An 18,019-nucleotide genomic window follows, 5' to 3' on the forward strand; every position below is an offset into this window, starting at 1 on the left:
GCTGTCTTTTACATTACTGTAGTTGATAGAAGACTGCCAGAACCTATAATAATTCCTTCTTGCCTTTTGGCTGATAACTCTTACTCTACATATAGTTCTGTGGTTTCATCAACTCCAGTGAGCACCTTTGGTTAGAACTGGTGGAGATGCCCAGGAAACTCCCAGCTCGCTTCTCCGCTCTGCCTGCCTCTGACTGAAAGACAAGCCACCTTCTTGAGTGTTGGTTTCTTGGTCCCAGCTTCACAAAGATGAAGTGGGCATTAGTCAGTATCTGGTGGTTTTGAATGAAAGAGGGGGAGTGTGTGAGCTGTTTGTAACTTCCATGGTAATTAGGAGAGAACAGTAACTTTGTTTGCTTACTTCTGACCTCGTGGGAAATGGTTCTTTCTGAGGTTTCCTGTGGTGAGGATTGGTGCAAGTCGGGCCAAGAAGGTCTAGGGTAAAGAGCAGAAGTCATTGGCTTCCCTCTTCTAGCTGTGGAGCCCATAAGAAATAAGCCAGCAGTGAGGGCATATCAGAAGGGCAAGCATTGGGACTTCCCTGGTGGTCCAGTGGTTAAGACTCTGCGCTTCCACTGCAGAGGGTGTGGGTTTGATCCCTGGTCAGGGAAGTTCCACGTGCTGGGTGGTGCAGAAAAAAAAAAAAAAAGAAGAAGAGGGCTTCCCTGGTGGCGCAGTGGTTGAGAGTCCGCCTGCCGATGCAGGGGACACGGGTTCGTGCCCCGGTCTGGGAAGATCCCACATGCCGTGGAGCGGCTGGGCCCGTGAGCCATGGCCGCTGAGCCTGCGCGTCCGGAAAAAAAAAGGCAAGCAGTGCAAGGGCCAGAGCTCTGGGTTGTCTTCCGTGTCCCTTCATGTATCACCTTCCCTCCACACAGGCCCTGAGCGACCGCTTCAGCGGTGAGATCCCCGATGACCAGATGGCACACAGCTCCTTTTTTCCAGATGAGTACTTCACCTGCTCCGTCCTGTGCCTCAGCTGCGGGTAAGTCCCCATCTTGGGCAAAGAGACTCAGAACGGTGCTTCGCAGACTTCACTGTGCATGCAGATCATGTGGGGTCTGGTTAAATTAGATTGTGATTTAAGGATGGGGTGGGGGCTGAGATGGGGTACTTCTAGCAAGTTCCCAGGTGATCCTGATGGTCTGGGGACCATACTTTGAGGTTGCGGGGGATCCCAGGACACATGGTTATGAAGAATCCCCTGAAGATTCCAAGCTGGTTTAGATGTGAAATTGACTGGTTTGGGTAATTTTTACCACAGAAAACTTTAGGTTGCCTGTTTTTCTGTTTCTCTCACCAGAGCTTTCAATGGTAGTCATTCCATCCATTCAACTAATATTTGGTAGCCCAGTGTGTGCGAAGCACTAGGGTAGGTATCATTCCTAGTTGACTGCTTTCACAATGAGGGCAGATGCTTAGAGCACATTAGAATTATCCAGGGAGCGTTCAAAATTATTGAGGCCTGGGCCTCACCTCCAGGGATTCTCATTTAATAGATCCGGGGTGGGGCCTCAGTATTGGTGTATTTAAAAGGCTCCTCAGGTGATTCTGATACGTAGCTGACTTGAGAGCATTGAGTTAGGGCCGCATTCTCAAACTTTAATCCGTGTATGCGTCACCTCAGGATTTTGTTAAATGCAGAGTCTGAATCAGCAGGTCTGGGTGAGATTCTGCATTTCCAACAAGCTGCCAAGTGATAACCCGTGCTGCTGGTCCATGGATCACACTTTGTTACAGGGGGAACAGAGCAGTGATTCTCAAATGTTAGCATGCATCAGAAACACCTGAAGGACATGTTAAAACAGATAGTTGGGCCTTGCCCCCAGTTTCTGATTCAGTAGGTCTGATGTAGGGCCTGAGAATTTGCACTTCTGATAACGTTCCCAGGTGATGCTGATGTTGCTGGATGGCGACCACACTTTGAGGCTCACTGGATTAATTTGAGCTGTTAATGGCTCTTCAGTCACAGTCTAGTGACTTGTCTGATGGAGCCCAGGGGATTTAAATGCAGTGTGTCGGGGTCAGATTGCAGACTCTGTCTTGCAGACACTCCCCCAGCTCTCCATCCCCTTCACCACTGCAGTGTCTCTGCTCTCATCAGGACTTCTGCTCCTGTCCTTCACATTCGTCCATACGGAGGAGACCTGAACCTTTTCTGTTATGAAAGGCCTTTTGGCATTGACCCCTGTAGTCTACCTGCTGGGTCACCACCTTGGCTCTGGGTTTGTAAAAAGGACTTGGCTCTTGGATTATACAGTCTGGGCTACGGAGAACTGGGCATTGTCTTGGAGAGGAAGGAGGGATGGTAATTGCCAGCGTGACTTGCCTTCCTCTAGCGGGCCCCATGAGCCCAGCAGGAGGCTTAGGCTCTGTTAGATCATCACTTTTCCATGCTAACTGTGCCTCACTGGGGTTTCCAGAACTTTCCCTTCTATCACAGTGAAATTCTAAAGTCCTGATCCCTGGTTTTGTGTTGTCAGGATAGCAGAGCTCACTGTTCATTTGGAAGGTTTTCTTGTTCAGCTTAAGCCTCCTCTTAATGCACTGCCAAATTTTGAGGGTCGGTTTTTGTTTTACATCTTGGCAGCCTGTTCTGGTTAAACTTCCCATTTCATGCTGTTTGGATTTTTGAGTTCCCTGAGGGCCATTCAGGTTTTATCTCTGGTCAAAGCGGTGTCTTCTGGCTCCTCCGTTCCTAGTGAGGGACCAGGTGGCTTTCCAAGAAGAGATTACTCCTTTGGCCCTTTCTCCTCACACAAGAGTAATAGTTGCTTTACCTGTGTAGTGATGTTGATTGCAAATATGAGAGAGGCACGTGGGTTTCTGAAACAAACTGCCCTCTCTCTGCTCAGTATTCAGGGCCTGGTTAATTATGGAGCTCTGGTTTTGGCCCTGGGTCTGGCTCAGGGTCAGAGACTCTTCAGCGTTAAGTGGCGCTGGCTCTTTTTAGCAGCTTCATTGTCAGCTTTTGGGCTTCACTCAGGGCTGGATGTAAGAACAGCATGAATCACGGGAAAGAAGGAGTACCTCATGAAGCCAACAGCCGCTGCAGATACTCTCACCAGTATGACAACCGGGTTTTTACCTGCAAGGTGAGCACCCAGCTTCTTCTCTAGCAGCTGGCTTGCTGGCCACACTCTCTTTTTGGGAAGACTGGCTTGGGACCATTCTTTGCTGCATCCCCAAATATTTGATACTCAAATTGAATATCTCTGGAATATCTCTGGAATATCTCCAGCTCTAACCATAAGAACTCACATGTTTGTTGCTGGAGACTCCTTGGTTTATTTTTTTAAGCTTCAATCCCCCTTATTTGTTGAGCTTATATATGCAAGGGTCATCTACATTGACTATCATTCTTTTCTTTCTTTCTTTCTTTCTTTTTTTTTTTTTTTTTTTTTGCCACACCACGTGGCTTGTGGGATTTTAGTTCCCTGACCAGGGATGGAACCTGGGCCCTTGGCAGTGAGAGTGTGGAGTCCTAACCACTGGACCACCAGGGAATTCCCATACATTGACTATTCATTCTTAAGAGCAGAATTGCTGTTCAGAAACCCATTTTTTTTTTTTTTTTTTTTTGCAGTACACGGGCCTCTCACTGCTGCGGCCTCTCCCGTTGCGGAGCACAGGCTCCGGACGCGCAGGCTCAGCGGCCATGGCTCACGGGCCCAAGCCGCTCCGCGGCATGTGGGATCCTCCCAGACAAGGGCACGAACCCGCGTCCCCTGCATCGGCAGGCGGACTCTCAACCACTGCGCCACCAGGGAAGCCCCAGAAACCCAATTTTGATGGATTTCTCCTGTCTGTGACAGGGATATAATTTATAGCTCAGTTTTGGGGCCCGGGATGGGTATACATTCAATTCATAATCATTTAGGGCACTGACTTCCTTTTTTTTTTTTTTGAGATTTTTTTTTTTTAACATGTTTATTGGAGTATAGTTGCTTTACAATGGTGTGTTAGTTTCTGCTTTATAACAAAGTGAATCAGCTATACACATATACCCCCATATTTCCTCCCTCTTGCGTCTCCCTCCCACTCTCTGTATCCCACCCCTCTAGGTGGTCACAAAGCACCGAGCTGATCTCCCTGTGCTATGCGGCTGTTTCCCACTAGCTAGCTATTTTACATTTGGTAGTGTATATTTGTCAATGCTACCCTCTCACTTCATCCCAGCCTACCCTGCCCCCTCCCTGTGTCCTCAGGTCCATTCTCTACATTTGTGTCTTTATTCCTGTCCTGCCCCTAGGTTCTTCAGAACCATTTTTTTTTCTTTAGATTCCATATATATGTGTTAGCATACGGTATTTGTTTTTCTCTTTCTGACTTACTTCACTCTGTATAACAGACTCTAGGTGCATCCACCTCACGACAGATAACTCAATTTTGTTTCTTTTTATGGTTGAGTACTATTCCATTGTATATATAGGGCACTGACTTCTTTAGAGAAAGACTTTTTTCTGCTGTGCTAAACTCAGGGTCTGTAAACCCTCAGCTGGTCTGGTTTGTGGGCAGTGGGGCTGGACAGGGATGTGGAGAGGCCAGGGGGTCTGGTGGACAGAGCAGAAGCTGGCAGAGTGCTCCATGTTTCAGGCCTGCTACGAGAGAGGCAATGAAGTCAGCGTGGTACCCAAGACGGCTGCTTCCACCGACTCCCCCTGGATGGGTCTCGCAAAATATGCCTGGTCTGGGTGAGTTTCAGCTACCGGTTGTTTGGTGTGTTTGTCTCTCCAGGCACCTGGTGGGGTTACAGTATCTATTTGCCTTCCTTGTAGGTACGTAATTGAATGTCCCAACTGTGGCGTGGTCTATCGTAGCCGGCAGTACTGGTTTGGAAACCAAGATCCTGTGGATACAGTGGTGCGGACAGAGATTGTGCATGTGTGGCCTGGAGTAAGAGCTGTTTTATTTTTCTGTTTTCTCTTGTATTATCCAGTCCTATGTATGGGAAAGCAGAACTTGTTTACAATTAAGGTTAACCGTGAATTTCAATATACTGGTGGTTTAGGAAGGTGTGATCTGGAGAGCCTTTCTTGTTCTAGACCCTTGAATTTTTTCCATTTCTTCTTGCGTAAATATTAGAAGCACAACTTTATTTATTTATTTATTTAAAAAAATTTATTTATTTGGCTACACCGAGTCTTAGTTTCATCATGCGGGCTCTTAGTTGCAGCATGCGGGATCTAGTTCCCCGACCAGGGATTGAACCCAGGCCCCCTGCATTGGGAGCATGGAGTCCTAACCACTGGACCACCAGGGAAGTCCCTAGAAGCCCAACTTTAAATAAACTAAAAATTGCTGTATAGTTATATTGCCTTAGCAAATAAAACTTTATTTTTTCATATTCTCACTCATTTTCGATATGTGTATGTTTGTATAGATGCAGTTACAATTTATGTGCCACTTAACTGCTTTTTTCTCATACACAATTTTGCTTTGTTTCTACATTGTTTTCACTTTTCACAGTTCTCATTTGTAATCACTGTGTAATATTCTGTCTAGTATTATAGTTTGATTTCGTTCATGCTGTTTATGATTTTTTTTTATTATCGAAGAAAATGCTATAGTGACCATCTTCATGTAAGAGAGACTTTGTTTTGGAGTATATATTTTTTTTTTTTAGTTTCTACATCTTAAGGTATTTTATTTTTTAAAAATTATTTTATTTTATTTTATTATTTTATTTTAATTTTATTTTTATTTTGGAGTATATTCTTCTTAAAGTATATTCTGAGAAGTGGAATTACTATGGACCTTTACTGTTTTTAATTTGACTTTTGAATTCCAGATGTTGGAAAAACAAATCTGTTCATGAGGCAGTGATATGGTGCTTTCATTCTGCGTTAAAACACAATTCACACTTGGAATTACCCATCAATCACAACACATCCAAAACCTTTTTCCTTCACGGAAGAAAGATAAGCGATTTTCTCTAAGGGACTTATTTTACTTGGTGGTGTTCCCCTTGCTGGGTGATTTCCGAAAGCCACCAGTCAGCCTAATAGGCCTATCTGCAGATCCACCTTTGAGCTTTCCTGGATCCTGCAGATACCAGAGAACTGAAGATTTCCTTATTGTTTTGTCATCTTCTTTCCAGTTTCCAGCTCCACTGGAATTGGTTACTGCAGTGTGGTCTCATTTCTGCAGGCTGCCCCCTTGACATGATGGTCCAGGCCATTCTGTCCCAAGGATTTAATATGGTCTTGAGCTAGTATAACTTTCTCAGTAGACTTCTTTGATCAATATCTTTTGTCTTTGATCTGTGTTCTTTCTTGTAAAAGCTGTCATCCTTGTGGTAGTTTATATTCTAAGAAAACAGTAATACCAGTTTATTTTTAGGCTGTCTTCTTCATAGTCCTTGGGATTAGGGAATATAGGCTCTTCCCCTTCTCTTTGTTCACTCATTCATCACCATACGTTGTTGAGTACTATGTGCCCAGAATTGAACTAGATACTTACAAAAAAGAAAAAGGATTATTGTTCTCAGTTCAGTCTAATAGGAAGTTGGATGCATAAAGAGACATTGCACTTACATGTGGAAATAGGATTCCTAGAGATGTGCAGATATTAGAGGAACTGAGATGAAGGGTTCCTAACCCAGCCTGGGGTGGGAAGTCTCCTGGAAGAGGTGTCCTCTTTTTTATTTTTAAATAATTTATGTTAACCCTCTTATTTATTCACTTATTTTGGCTGCGTTGGGTTTTGATTGCTGTGCTCGGGCTTTCTCTAGTTGCAGCGAGCGGGGGCTACTCTTCATTGTCGTGCGCGGCTTCTCATTGTGGTGGCTTCTCTTGTTGTGAAGCACGGGCTCGTGGGCTTCAGTAGTTGTAGCACGTGGGCTCAGTAGTTGTGGCGCACGGGCTTAGTTGCTCCACAGCATGTGGTATCTTCCCAGACCAGGGCTCGAACCCGTGTCCCCTGCATTGGCAGGTGGACTCCCAGCCACCGCGCCACCAGGGAAGCCCCCGAGGTGTCCTCTTTACGTAAGTATTTCCTGGGTTGTGTATCTCACTTACAGGCAAAGTAAGTTCTGAATTGAACAGTTGTGCACCAAGTCTTATGGTCACCTTGAAGAGAAGAATAATATCAGCAATGACTCATGGGTGTGATATTGTCTAGAAGCCAGAGGGATTCCTGGCCTGTCCCCATTCTTCGCTGCCAGGGAGTTTGTGGTTCTCAGTTGGCTGTGATGAGTGTATAACTTGTTTGAGACCCCTCCCTCTCCTTCCTTTTACTCCCTTCACTCAGAGCATGATGGGAGCCTGCATTTTCATTTCAGACTGATGGGTTTCTGAAGGACAACAACAATGCTGCCCAGCGCCTCTTGGACGGGATGAACTTCATGGCTCAGTCGGTGTCTGAGCTTAGCCTTGGGCCCACCAAGGCTGTGACGTCCTGGCTGACAGACCAGATCGCCCCTGCCTACTGGAGGCCCAACTCCCAGATCCTGGTATGGTGTGGCAGGTTGCCCTGCATCCCTGGCACGGCCCATTCTGCTTGTGCTGCTTTGTCCTGTCCTAAGCTTGCTCTGTGAGCGAGGCTCTGCATTTCTCTCTCGGATCAGCTCTCAGACTGTTGGAAAGGGTGGGGTATGTTGAGGCAGCCAATGTCCTCTTTGCCCACTGATTTCCCTTTGTTATTTTGCAAGTATTTTCCTTGCGGTGGATTTTAGTTTCTTTCCCTGCAAGGGCCAGTTATTATTGGTCAGATGTCTGAGGTCATACATATAGAATGTGGAGGAAAAGGGGCCTTTAGAGGTCATTTAGGGTCATCCTCAGCTTGAGACATAAACCTCATGGCACTTACAGCAAGGGAGCACCCAGCTTTGGCCCAAGCACTTACGACAGGAAACCCGTTCCTCATTCGCTTCCCAGAGGCTCTTTTGAGAAGCCGTGAAAGCCGTGAATCCTCATTGCTCTCTTAGCTAGAATTGGTGTAGTCCCTTCTGGAACCCTGTAACTCAGCCAGATGGATTTGGTACCTTTCCAGGCACTTCTTGGAAGAAAACGTTAATCACAGCTGTGCTTCAGTAGGGGCATTTTCATGTGGCTGGAGATCTTAGGTCCCATCCTTTGGGATCATTGGGGTCCTGCCATTCCCAGATGGTCCTGGGCATCTCCCCCGGGTTGACTTTCTCAGCTGAGCAGACATGAATGTTACCTGCCTCTCTGTTTTGGGCTTGGAACAGAGCTGCAACAAGTGCGCTACATCCTTTAAAGATAACGACACCAAGCATCACTGCCGGGCCTGTGGGGAGGGCTTCTGTGACAGCTGTTCATCCAAGACCCGGCCAGTGCCAGAGCGGGGCTGGGGCCCTGCTCCCGTGCGGGTGTGTGACAACTGCTATGAAGCCAGGAATTCCCACTTAGGTAACGTGGGGCCCGGGAACTGTAAGGGTGGAGGGGGAACCTCTCTCCTGGGCACTGGGTGTTGGGAATGGGACTCCCACCTGTCTAACCCTGTTCCTCACCACGTCACTCTTCTGAGAGTAGTTGCTCCCCGGTCTTGCCCAGGCATCCTCTAAGCTCTTTTTTAACAGGGTCCTGGGGTGCTATTCCTTATGGGGCCGGGGGGAGGGGGCGTGTTAAACCTGTCCTGTGTTTACCGCAGGCTTTAGACTGAGTCTTCTCCCTGGAGGAGGTTCTAGGTCCTGCTCCTTGAACCCTTCTGGCTCACTGTAAAGGAAGGTTATAAAATAGCCCCAGAGGGTTGAGGTAAAGGACTAACAGATCTCACCGGCTGCAGTGTTGGTGCCCACAGCCCAGACCCTTGCCATCCTTGCAGGACAGCACAGGGGTACCCTGGGAGAAGCATCCAGAATGCTCTGCTGTTGCCCCTGAGTTTTCCATTTGGGAAATGACTAAGAGATAACAGCTTTTCCTTCATCATTGTCTGCAGATGTTACTGAGGCACAGGCGGACGATGAAGGCGGGACGCTGATTGCTCGGAAGGTGGGCGAGGCCGTGCAGAACACTTTGGGAGCCGTGGTGACAGCCATTGACATACCACTAGGTGGGCCTGGCAGTGCCTCTCTTGGGTGCAGTGTACGTGGGATGAGGGCTTTCATAGTGACTTGGGCTGTCGTTTTGTCAAAGTCTCACTGACCTAGATTGAGTTGGGCAGCAAGGAGGTGACTGAAAATTTACATTTGCTTCTGCTGAATACCTTGGTGGTTTCATGTTTATTCCTGGAGGCCATCCTCTTACATCATTTATTGCTACATAACAAACTACCTGAAAATGTAAAGGCTTAAAACAACCCGCATTTTATCATGTCTCACAGGAAGGGCAATTATTTTGCTCCAAGTGGCATTGACTAGAATTACTGCTTGATTTTCCAGTTTGGTAGCTGGTCTGGTCTCGAGGGGCCAAGCCAACCTCACTTACATGCTGGGTAGCCTGGCAGGGATGCCTCGAAGGCTGGGCTCAGGGGAACTCCCCCCCATCATTCCCCACATTCTCCAGGCCTCTCCACGTGGTTTCTCCAGTGGTAGTGGGCTTCTTACACGGTGGCTCAGGACTCTCAGAGACAGGCCTGGGCCTAGAAACTAGCTCTTCTACTACAGTCTGCTGTAGTCACAGAGCCTGCCTAGATTCGAGGGAGGGGGCAGGTTATCAGAGAATTTGTGGCTGTCTTTCATCCACCACACCAGCCAAGCTGTTATTAAGATTTAAGACAGCCACTCACCTCTGGATAGCCAGGATGGGAAGAGGGGGAGGAAGGGAAGCGCCGCCAGCGTGTGGAGGGCTTAGGCAGGGCTGGCCGGGCCTGGGGTATTTAAGCCCACTGGAGGGGAGAGACCGAGGGTTCCTGGGTGGGTGTGATGAAAATTGCTTGGATCAGATTTAATCACTGTGGCTCACGGAATGAGCTGATGATGAGTTTTTGACTTAGGGGTGTGGGAATCGATGGATTTGTCGAGGCTCGGTGCCCAGGTTGCATCTGCTGTCGGGGGTAACCGGCAGAGGCAGGGGCTGCCCTTGGCACAGAGCCCAACTGTGCTCACAGGCGCCCACCTGCTGAGCACTCACTGGCCATTGGGTCCCAGTGCATCAGACACAACATTTCTTGTAATCCTGTAACCACTTTTGAAGGTGTGTTGTTAAAGAAGGGTAAACTAAGGCCCTGAGAATTTAAGGAACTTCTTAATCCCACAGCTACTAACTGACTCAGGCTCAGTGGAACTGGGATGAAGGTATGTCCTGACTCCAAAGCCCAGACTTCTTTATTGTTACTCCATTGGTTCTTAATTCAGCCCCACTTTAGGCTCACTTGGAGAGCTTAAAAGATACACAGATGTCAGCGCCTAGGTCCCAGCCCCAGAGATCCTGACCTGGGTGGTAGGCGGTAAAGGAGACCGGGGTGGAAGGGGGTGATCCGCGTGCAGTTAGAGCGAGAGCCAGTGAAGTGTCTGTGGATGGCTTCTTGCCTCGTGGGACTCGGGGTGATGGGTCCCACGAGTGCCGCCTGCCATGGTTCCTTCCGTGCTGCAGGTCTGGTGAAGGATGCGGCCAGGCCGGCGTACTGGGTACCAGACCATGAGATCCTGCACTGCCACAACTGCCGGAAGGAGTTCAGCGTCAAGCTTTCCAAGCACCACTGCCGGGCCTGCGGACAGGGCTTCTGTGACGAGTGTTCCCATGACCGCCGGGCTGTCCCCTCTCGAGGCTGGGACCATCCTGTCCGAGTCTGCTTTAACTGCAATAAAAAGCCTGGTGACCTTTAACCCCAGCTCCCTCTCCGAGTCCTTCACAATTCCTTAGGTTCTCAGGGCTAGCAATGAAATCTCGCTGAGGCAGGCCCTCCTCCTGGTCACCTGTTGTGGTATGTGTCCTCTCTGCTCATCCTGAGGCCACTTTCCCACGGTGGGGGGTAGGACAGATGGCGAGCCAGGGTGAGCCTGGTGGCGGGCCTGTAGGCACGAACCCCTCAGGGCAGGGGACCGAGCAGCTTATAGCGAAGGGGAACGAACCTGAATCCATCACATTTTATTTCAGTTAAAAATTATACATATATATAACACACACACACACACCTCTGTCTCTCTCTCTCACACACACACACACACACACACACACACACACACCTCTGTCTCTCTCTCACACACACACACACACACACACACACCTCTGTATATACATATGAAAGGAACGTGGAGTGTATTCAGGCTGCTGCTGGCTGTGAAGACGTGCAGTCTGTCCCCAGCACAGAATCAGGTGGCAGTGGCAGCAGGTCTTCCCCACAAAACCGAGCCATGTCCAAGGCCACTGCGTTGCTAGGCACCTTTTGCTGCTTCTCTGCGAGCCTTCGAAGCCCTCATGCCCCTCAGTTGCCGGGGCAAGCGAGCTTCCCGGGTACTTCGCATTGGGGGCAGCCTGTGGAGGGTCTCCCTCGGCCCTCCAGAGTCGGATCCCAACTCCTTGCCTAGGCCTGTTGTGGTCAGACCCCCCAGCTTAGCATGCAGGTCACGGATGGGTGGCAGGTGGGTGATATGGTCCTCAGACCTCAGAGGTCCAAGTGCAGGTGACACGATGGCCCTCATACAGGGGGAACACGGAAGGAGATGGGCCTCCCCCAGCAGTGTTTTCCTGCTTGTTGATGCTTCCGTCTATGCGACCACTTGGCTTTCCCTGCCCAGAAATAGAGCACCTGCTTCCCTCCCCTGCCAACCCCCTTGAGCCCACCATCTACTGAGTGTTGCACTAGGGTTTTTGCTTGTTTTGAAGTGTCTTAATTCTTTATTCCCAGACACACGACCCCTCTAGCTATTGGAGGGGTGATCATGAGAAATCTTCCCAGGGAAACAGAGCACAGAATGGACTGTTAGTGGGTTTTTTTTTTTAAAGTATATATAAATATTTCAACAGACCATTAAGAATGAAAAAATTCTCTCTCCGGTCCTGGCAAGAGAAGTCAGATGAACTTAGTTTCGCAAGAGCTGGGACATCCATTTCTACCGTGACTGGAAAGAGACTGTCGTGCTGAAATCCTGTCATCATGGTGGATTTTACCGTCAGTGGCCAAAAATGAAGAATTAAAGGTGACATAGTTCTTCACTGAACTGGCGGGTGGGCCGAGCTTCACGGAGGTGCGTGGCGGTCATTCTTGGCGTGAGTGTTACTGTGATGTGAGCCCTGGAATGTGTTGGTCCCTCTCAGACCTGCTTCCTTACTGCCTCCTATGGCCTATGACCGAGGCCCTGCTCTAGTACTGTGTATTATTAAATTCGCCGTTATAAAGGAATCTTCCCGTGGAATATGGACTGTGCTGCTTCTTTCCTTTAACTTCATCAGTATACCTTGCTGCCTCTTTCTAGTTGGTAAGAAAGTAGCTGGTGGCTTTTAGAGCAGAAGCCAAGTGAGAGGTATATTTTACCTGTAATACCTCAGTTTATTCCCCGGCGAATCCTCTATCACAGAAGAGAGTAGGCCTTACTAGTGACCTATGGAAACACTGGGAAAAGACTTTTCTCCCTTTGTATCTGTCGCTCTTTGTTCCTCTGCCCCGCCTTGCTTTGTCTGTTCGGCTCCTGTTGAACAACCGCTATCCACCGTCTCCTGTTGTGTCATTCAGGGGCACCCCTGAGCGTGGGAATCTGCTGGACCACATAGGGAGGATGCAGAAAAGTCTCCCGAACTCTCTTCCTTACACTAATCAGACCGGTAGGGGAAACGAAGGTAACCCGGTGTCAAAATAAACAAAGGTTCTCTTTTTCTTGCCCTACATACCCAGGGTTCATCTTTTTCTTTTTCTTTTTAAAAAACATTTATTTATTTTTGGCTGCATTGGGTCTTTGTTGCTGCTCACGGGCTTTCTCTACTTGCGGCGAGCGGGGGCTACTCTTCGTTGCGGTACACGGGCTTCTCACTGCGGAGCACAGGCTCTAGGCGTGCAGGCTTCAGTAGTTGTGGCACACAGGCTCAGTAGCTGTGGCTCATGGGCTATAGAGTACAGGCTTAGTAGTTGTGGCACATGGGTTTAGTTGCTCCGCAGCATGTGGGATCTTCCCGGACCAGGGCTTGAACCCGTGTCCCCTGCATTGGCAGGTGGATTCTTAACCACTGCACCGCAAGGGAAGTCCCCGAAAATTATCTTAAGGAGACCTTAAACTTCCAGAGGAAAAGTAAAAATTCCATTCCCTCCAACACATGGGGCCTAATAGATTTCTTGAGCAGGAGACCCTGTTGGCTCTACTTATTAGCAGGAGACCTTGGACAAATTGCTTTATTCTGTTTTTTTCTTTGGTATATAGGAGTGACCTTCACGTGCTTCATAGGGTTCTAAGAATTAAGAGAATAATGCTGGCAAAAATTGTTCATTCAACATACGAAGTGTCTAGATGTGGCAAGTGCTGGGGAAACTAAGCTTCCTTGCGGTTTCTGTGAAGCTGAGACTCAACAGATGAAAGGAGTGGAGGACAGCTTGAGCTGAGGCCCAGATGACAGAGGGACTTGTAACGTGTCCTGAGAGCACCAGGTGGGAGGTGGAGAAGGGGCAACAGGGTGAGGCACATGTGATCAAATCTCAAGATGCTGCACATTTTATTCCGAGGTACAAGAAGGCGTTGAGTGCAGGGATCTTTGGGAAGGTCATTCCCGTGGCAGTGGCCATGTGGTGGGTGGCCTGGAGAGGCAGACTTAAAGGAGTGGGCCCAGGGAATTCCCTGGAGGTCCAGTGGTTAGGACTCTGCTTTCACTGCCAACGGCCCAGGTTCAATCCCTGGTTGGGGAACGAAGATCCCACAAGCAGCGTGGCGCGGCCGAAGAAAATAAAAACGAAAGGAAAGGTTTTACTAACTACATGAATGGAGAAATGGAAGAAGAAACTGAGTTTAGCCTGCAGTTGTTTTCAGAGGTGGTTACATGGAAGATTTAGACCAGGGCAGATTGAGGGCTGACAGGTAAGTGGGGCTAACTTGGTCTCTAGGTGCCCTTGTTGGGGGACACACCGAGTGTTGATCTGTGGACATTTCTGGTAACCAGTTTGTGCCACTGTTCTCATCTGTTTCGAAGGCTACAAGCAAGCAAACAGCAAAGGGTCTACTGGAGCTCAGTGCTGCTGCCACCACCCCCTGCTCATTCGCTACCTTTCACTGTCACTTGGGGAATGGGGCAATGCCCTAACAGACCTGCAAGTGAAAAATGCTTCCAGACTGTGTAACATACTAATCTTTGGGACACTAAGAAGCAAACATACCAAAATGCTTAATCAGCTTCTCAGCTGAGTTTAACCACTTCTCATATACTCTAGACCAGGGGTCCCCAACCCCCAGGCCGCAGACCCATATTGGTCAGTGGCCTGTTAGGAACTGGGCTGCACAGCAGGAGGCGAGCGAAGCTTCATCTGCTCTTGTTCCCCCGCCCCGCCCCCCACCCTGGTCCGTGGAAAAACTGTCTTTGGCAGAACCGGTCCCTGGTGCCAAAAAGGTTGGGGACCGTTGCTCTAGACCAAACGTTAGGCGCAGTGACTGCGCACTAAAGATAAAGAACAGATTTTGAAGATGTCCCCCACCTCCTTTTTTCAAAAGCCTAAGGGAAACCTAAAACTAATTCTTTGACAACTGTATTACCTAGCAAGAAGTGTGGGCTATGGCACAGCTGATGAGTTAGGAAGGGCTATGGGGATAGAGCTCCACACGTCAGAACTCACCAGGTACTCTGAGTAGTCAGTTGTCTCCACTGTCTATGAGAGATCAAAGTTGGACTGAATAGCCACAGCTCCATTGAAATAGTACAGAATAGTGGCAAAGGCTCTTCACCAGAGGTGCAATACCAGTGACTCTAAAGGGCAGATCATGTAATGAACGAACTAGTATGTCGTGAGAACTTTCAACTTTGGGGGCAAAAGTACGAGTGATATTAGGGACATGGCTCAGCACTTACGCTTTTTTTGTGCTCTTGGGGAGGGTCATGTCACCAAAATTAATCCAAAAGACCCTGCTGTGACTGCAGTCACCAGGACCCTTCAATCATACAGCTATTTCCTGGGACCTATGTGCAGGTCAGTGTGCCAAGGCTGTAAAGATACAGGGGCGATGTCTCAAAGATTAAACAAACACCTAAGAAATTTGGTAACTGGCAAGCTTCTTATAGTCTTTGGTGAGCACCAGAAAAATTCATTTACAATTAAATATGAAATGTTAGCACTGCATGTTTACACTCGCACCAAGCCACTTTGTGATTTCTCCTTAGCACTAGCTGTGTGTGATACACAAGTACTGTCAGCAAATGGAGGAGTGTGGAAAGTAGAGAACGTGATCTCTTCTGGTTCCAAGTCCCAGCTCTCCACTTAACAGGTCTGCATTCTGAGGCAAGTCATTCAGTTTCTCTGTGCCCAGAAAATGATGCTAATAATTTTTATATTATTACTACTATCCTACCTCCTTCATATGTTGTTTTAAGGATCAAGTCAGCTAAGATGGAGGAAAGTTATTTATAAAACCTAAGGCACTAAAAATATTTGTTGTAACATATTGCTCAACCACCAGATGACCAATCTGATACTCTCACGTTTTTTGGATTTCTCTCTCTGTACATTAAGTTGTAGTAGGGTTCTGGCAGGACACAGATGCATAACACTCAAGGGGGTAACCAAAGAGAGTTTAATTGGTGAAGCATCCTGGGCTAGCAACAGTGAGATGCAATTATCAGCTGTAGGTCTGAAGGGACAAATGGAGAGAAGTTACTGGAATCCAGAGAGCTGTGTTCCAGCAGAAGCTGTAGACTTGGGTAGAGGAACACAGCCACAGCCCACCACACCCCAGCAGAAGGGGAGCCAGGGAACTAACAATCCCTCAATCTTCTGCCCTCTGCTTTCCTGCCGCTACATCCCATAGGCTGAACCCACCCTGGGCCAGGGAGCCTGCTGAGGTAGTCCATAGCTTCTTGGGGCCCAAGAGCAAGTGGAAGCTTTCCAGCAAAGCCATTAAAACTGGTCTCAGTCTCTTCCTCACACAGGGTTTGAGTAGATGTTACTGTAGTTGGTTTGATGCTACGGCAGCCAAGCATCATGATCTTCTAAACCATTAACAGAAGCAACATGCCATGTTCTGGTTCTTTCTACTTTCTAGTTTATTGTTTGGTAAAAAGGCTCTTTGTATTAACGCGTTGTATAAACATCTCACAAACTGCTTCTCCTAGATTACAAAAAGTCAAAGCCAATTTTCTTTGAGATGGGGCCCTTAATTCTGACATTCAAGTCTCCATGATAGAAACAGGAGCTGCTGTACCTAACATTGTGGAAGGTACTTCAACATATGCATGCTAAAGCCTGTCTAGCGTCTAAAAGGATCCATCTTTCCTTACAATGCCTATACATGGTAATGAATGAGAATCCCAGAGATCTGACACTGGTTATCGAGTGAGTTTGAGAAGGCTAGTTTAGTGATTCCCAACTCAGTCGTAAAATCTCTAGAGACTCAGAGAAATGACTCCTCCTTCTCTCCAGCTGGCTTTCTCAAGTATAGATGCATGTCTTTCTGGGACGCAGGCACTGACTGTCAACAGTCTCACCCAGTCTCATCATTAGGCTTCTTGAAAGGGCTTTTGGTGAAAGTAGCAGCTTTAGTTGTCAATCTTCAGCCCTTAGAAAAGTATTTTTTGTTTTAAAAAAAAAAAAGGTGGAGGAACTATTCTAAGGAATTCAACAAGAAAAGGAAATAGGTACCTTTTATGAAAAGGACTTTTAAGCTTCTTAAACCCACAACTTAACTGAAATAACTGAAGTGTCTCCACATAAAATATAGCACCTTTTCCCCAGCAGCTGGATGGATGGGATATGCGTACACAAGAGCATCCATTTGAAATGCCCTCATTGAAAATGGCAATTGTGGCAAAAATATGGCTACCTATGCTCCCCTGAGTCACATACACGTCCCTCCAGGCTGCAACCTGCAGAATTAGCTGTAGGAGAAGCAGTAAAGGTCCTGCTGGATGGCCATGAGCAGCCCTGGTGCTCCCCGGAAGCCCCCAAGCCGAGAAGAGAAGGCCACACTGGGAATGTCGGCCTTGGAAGTGGGGTGTGGGGAGGGTATGGTTCTGAGCAGCTGGGCATCATGGAGGCTCCAGATTCTCGTGTAGCAGTCCTGGCCCACTAAGAAAGAGGGAAGACACGCGGCAAATTAGTGAGAGAATGCAGAGAGCCTGTGTACCTGTGGCCCTAGCTTCTATGATTCCTAAGGGCTAAAGGTGATTTCACTTGAGCCAAACAAACTCACAAATGGAAATTATTTCTACTGATAAGATGTCCCTTTTGAAAATTAAAGTTACAGGACTTCCCTGGTGGTGCAGTGGTTAAGAATCCACCTGCCAATGCAGGGGACACAGGTTCAAGCCCTGGTCCGGGAAGATCCCACATGCCATGGAGCAGCTAAGCCCATGCACCACAACCACTGAGCCTGCTACAACTACTGAAGCCCGCGCGCCTAGAGCCCGTGCTCCACAACAAGAGAAGCCACCGCAATGAGAAGCCCACGCATTGCAATGAAGAGTAGCCCCCGCTCACGGCAACTAGAGGAAGCCCGTGCACAGCAACGAAGACCCAACGCAGCCATAAATGAATGAATGAATGAATGAATGAATAAGAAAAAGAAAATTAAAGTTACAGGTCACCCTAGTGCTCTAGAACCACTGATTGCAGGTGCTCAAAGTGACAAGATACACTGGCTGGCTGTGACACCCTGGGGTGTTCACGGGGCATCTTGGTTATCAGGTGGCCCATTCTGCTTTTCTTGGTGACAAGGGCTATTCAAGAGGGAGCCCAGGCCACCTGTTCTAGATGACATGCAGCTGATTTCCTTTTTATGAGAGAGTAACCAGGAAGATCTCATAACTTCATGACATTCTGGGGACAAATCAAGTGACAACTCTCCCCAGAGCATTTTCTGGTTTAATGGTTTAGTTCATAAGACTTCATAGTCTTTCAGGGTTCATAATTGAGAGGAATCTGACACCTGACACCACTGGTTACAGCAGCTCAGATAGACAATATGTGCTACTGGAGATCTTCAGCGGGAGAAG

The 18,019-nt window shown here is 48.0% G+C and overlaps 2 protein-coding genes across 10 annotated transcripts in view; one reads left to right on the forward strand and one right to left on the reverse strand.

Annotated features, from left to right (window-relative positions):
• The window catches only part of ZFYVE1 (zinc finger FYVE-type containing 1), a 50,833-nt gene extending 38,575 nt beyond the window's left edge, over positions 1-12,258 (forward strand). For 4 of the 6 annotated variants that reach the window (XM_059055804.2, XM_059055806.2, XM_067028200.1 and 1 more), the window contains 8 exons: positions 878-984; positions 2,986-3,094; positions 4,596-4,693; positions 4,778-4,895; positions 7,282-7,452; positions 8,191-8,371; positions 8,901-9,014; positions 10,496-12,258. In XM_059055804.2, the coding sequence (XP_058911787.1) occupies positions 878-984; positions 2,986-3,094; positions 4,596-4,693; positions 4,778-4,895; positions 7,282-7,452; positions 8,191-8,371; positions 8,901-9,014; positions 10,496-10,728 (1,131 nt within the window). In that variant the 3' untranslated portion in view covers positions 10,729-12,258. Of the gene's footprint in view, positions 1-877; positions 985-2,985; positions 3,095-4,595; positions 4,694-4,777; positions 4,896-7,281; positions 7,453-8,190; positions 8,372-8,900; positions 9,015-10,159; positions 10,198-10,495 lie in introns of all 6 variants that reach the window. The other 2 variants (XM_059055810.2, XM_067028199.1) reach the window with 2 other exon arrangements.
• Positions 12,259-16,048: 3,790 nt separating this feature from the next.
• The window catches only part of DCAF4 (DDB1 and CUL4 associated factor 4), a 29,792-nt gene continuing 27,821 nt past the window's right edge, over positions 16,049-18,019 (reverse strand). For all 4 annotated transcript variants that reach the window (XM_059055851.2, XM_067028203.1, XM_067028204.1 and 1 more), the window contains one exon: positions 16,049-17,093. In XM_059055851.2, the coding sequence (XP_058911834.1) occupies positions 16,900-17,093 (194 nt within the window). In that variant the 3' untranslated portion in view covers positions 16,049-16,899. The remainder of the gene's footprint in view (positions 17,094-18,019) is intronic.

This window comes from Kogia breviceps, chromosome 3 (assembly GCF_026419965.1).
Source record: "Kogia breviceps isolate mKogBre1 chromosome 3, mKogBre1 haplotype 1, whole genome shotgun sequence".
Classification (NCBI taxonomy): domain Eukaryota; kingdom Metazoa; phylum Chordata; class Mammalia; order Artiodactyla; family Physeteridae; genus Kogia; species Kogia breviceps.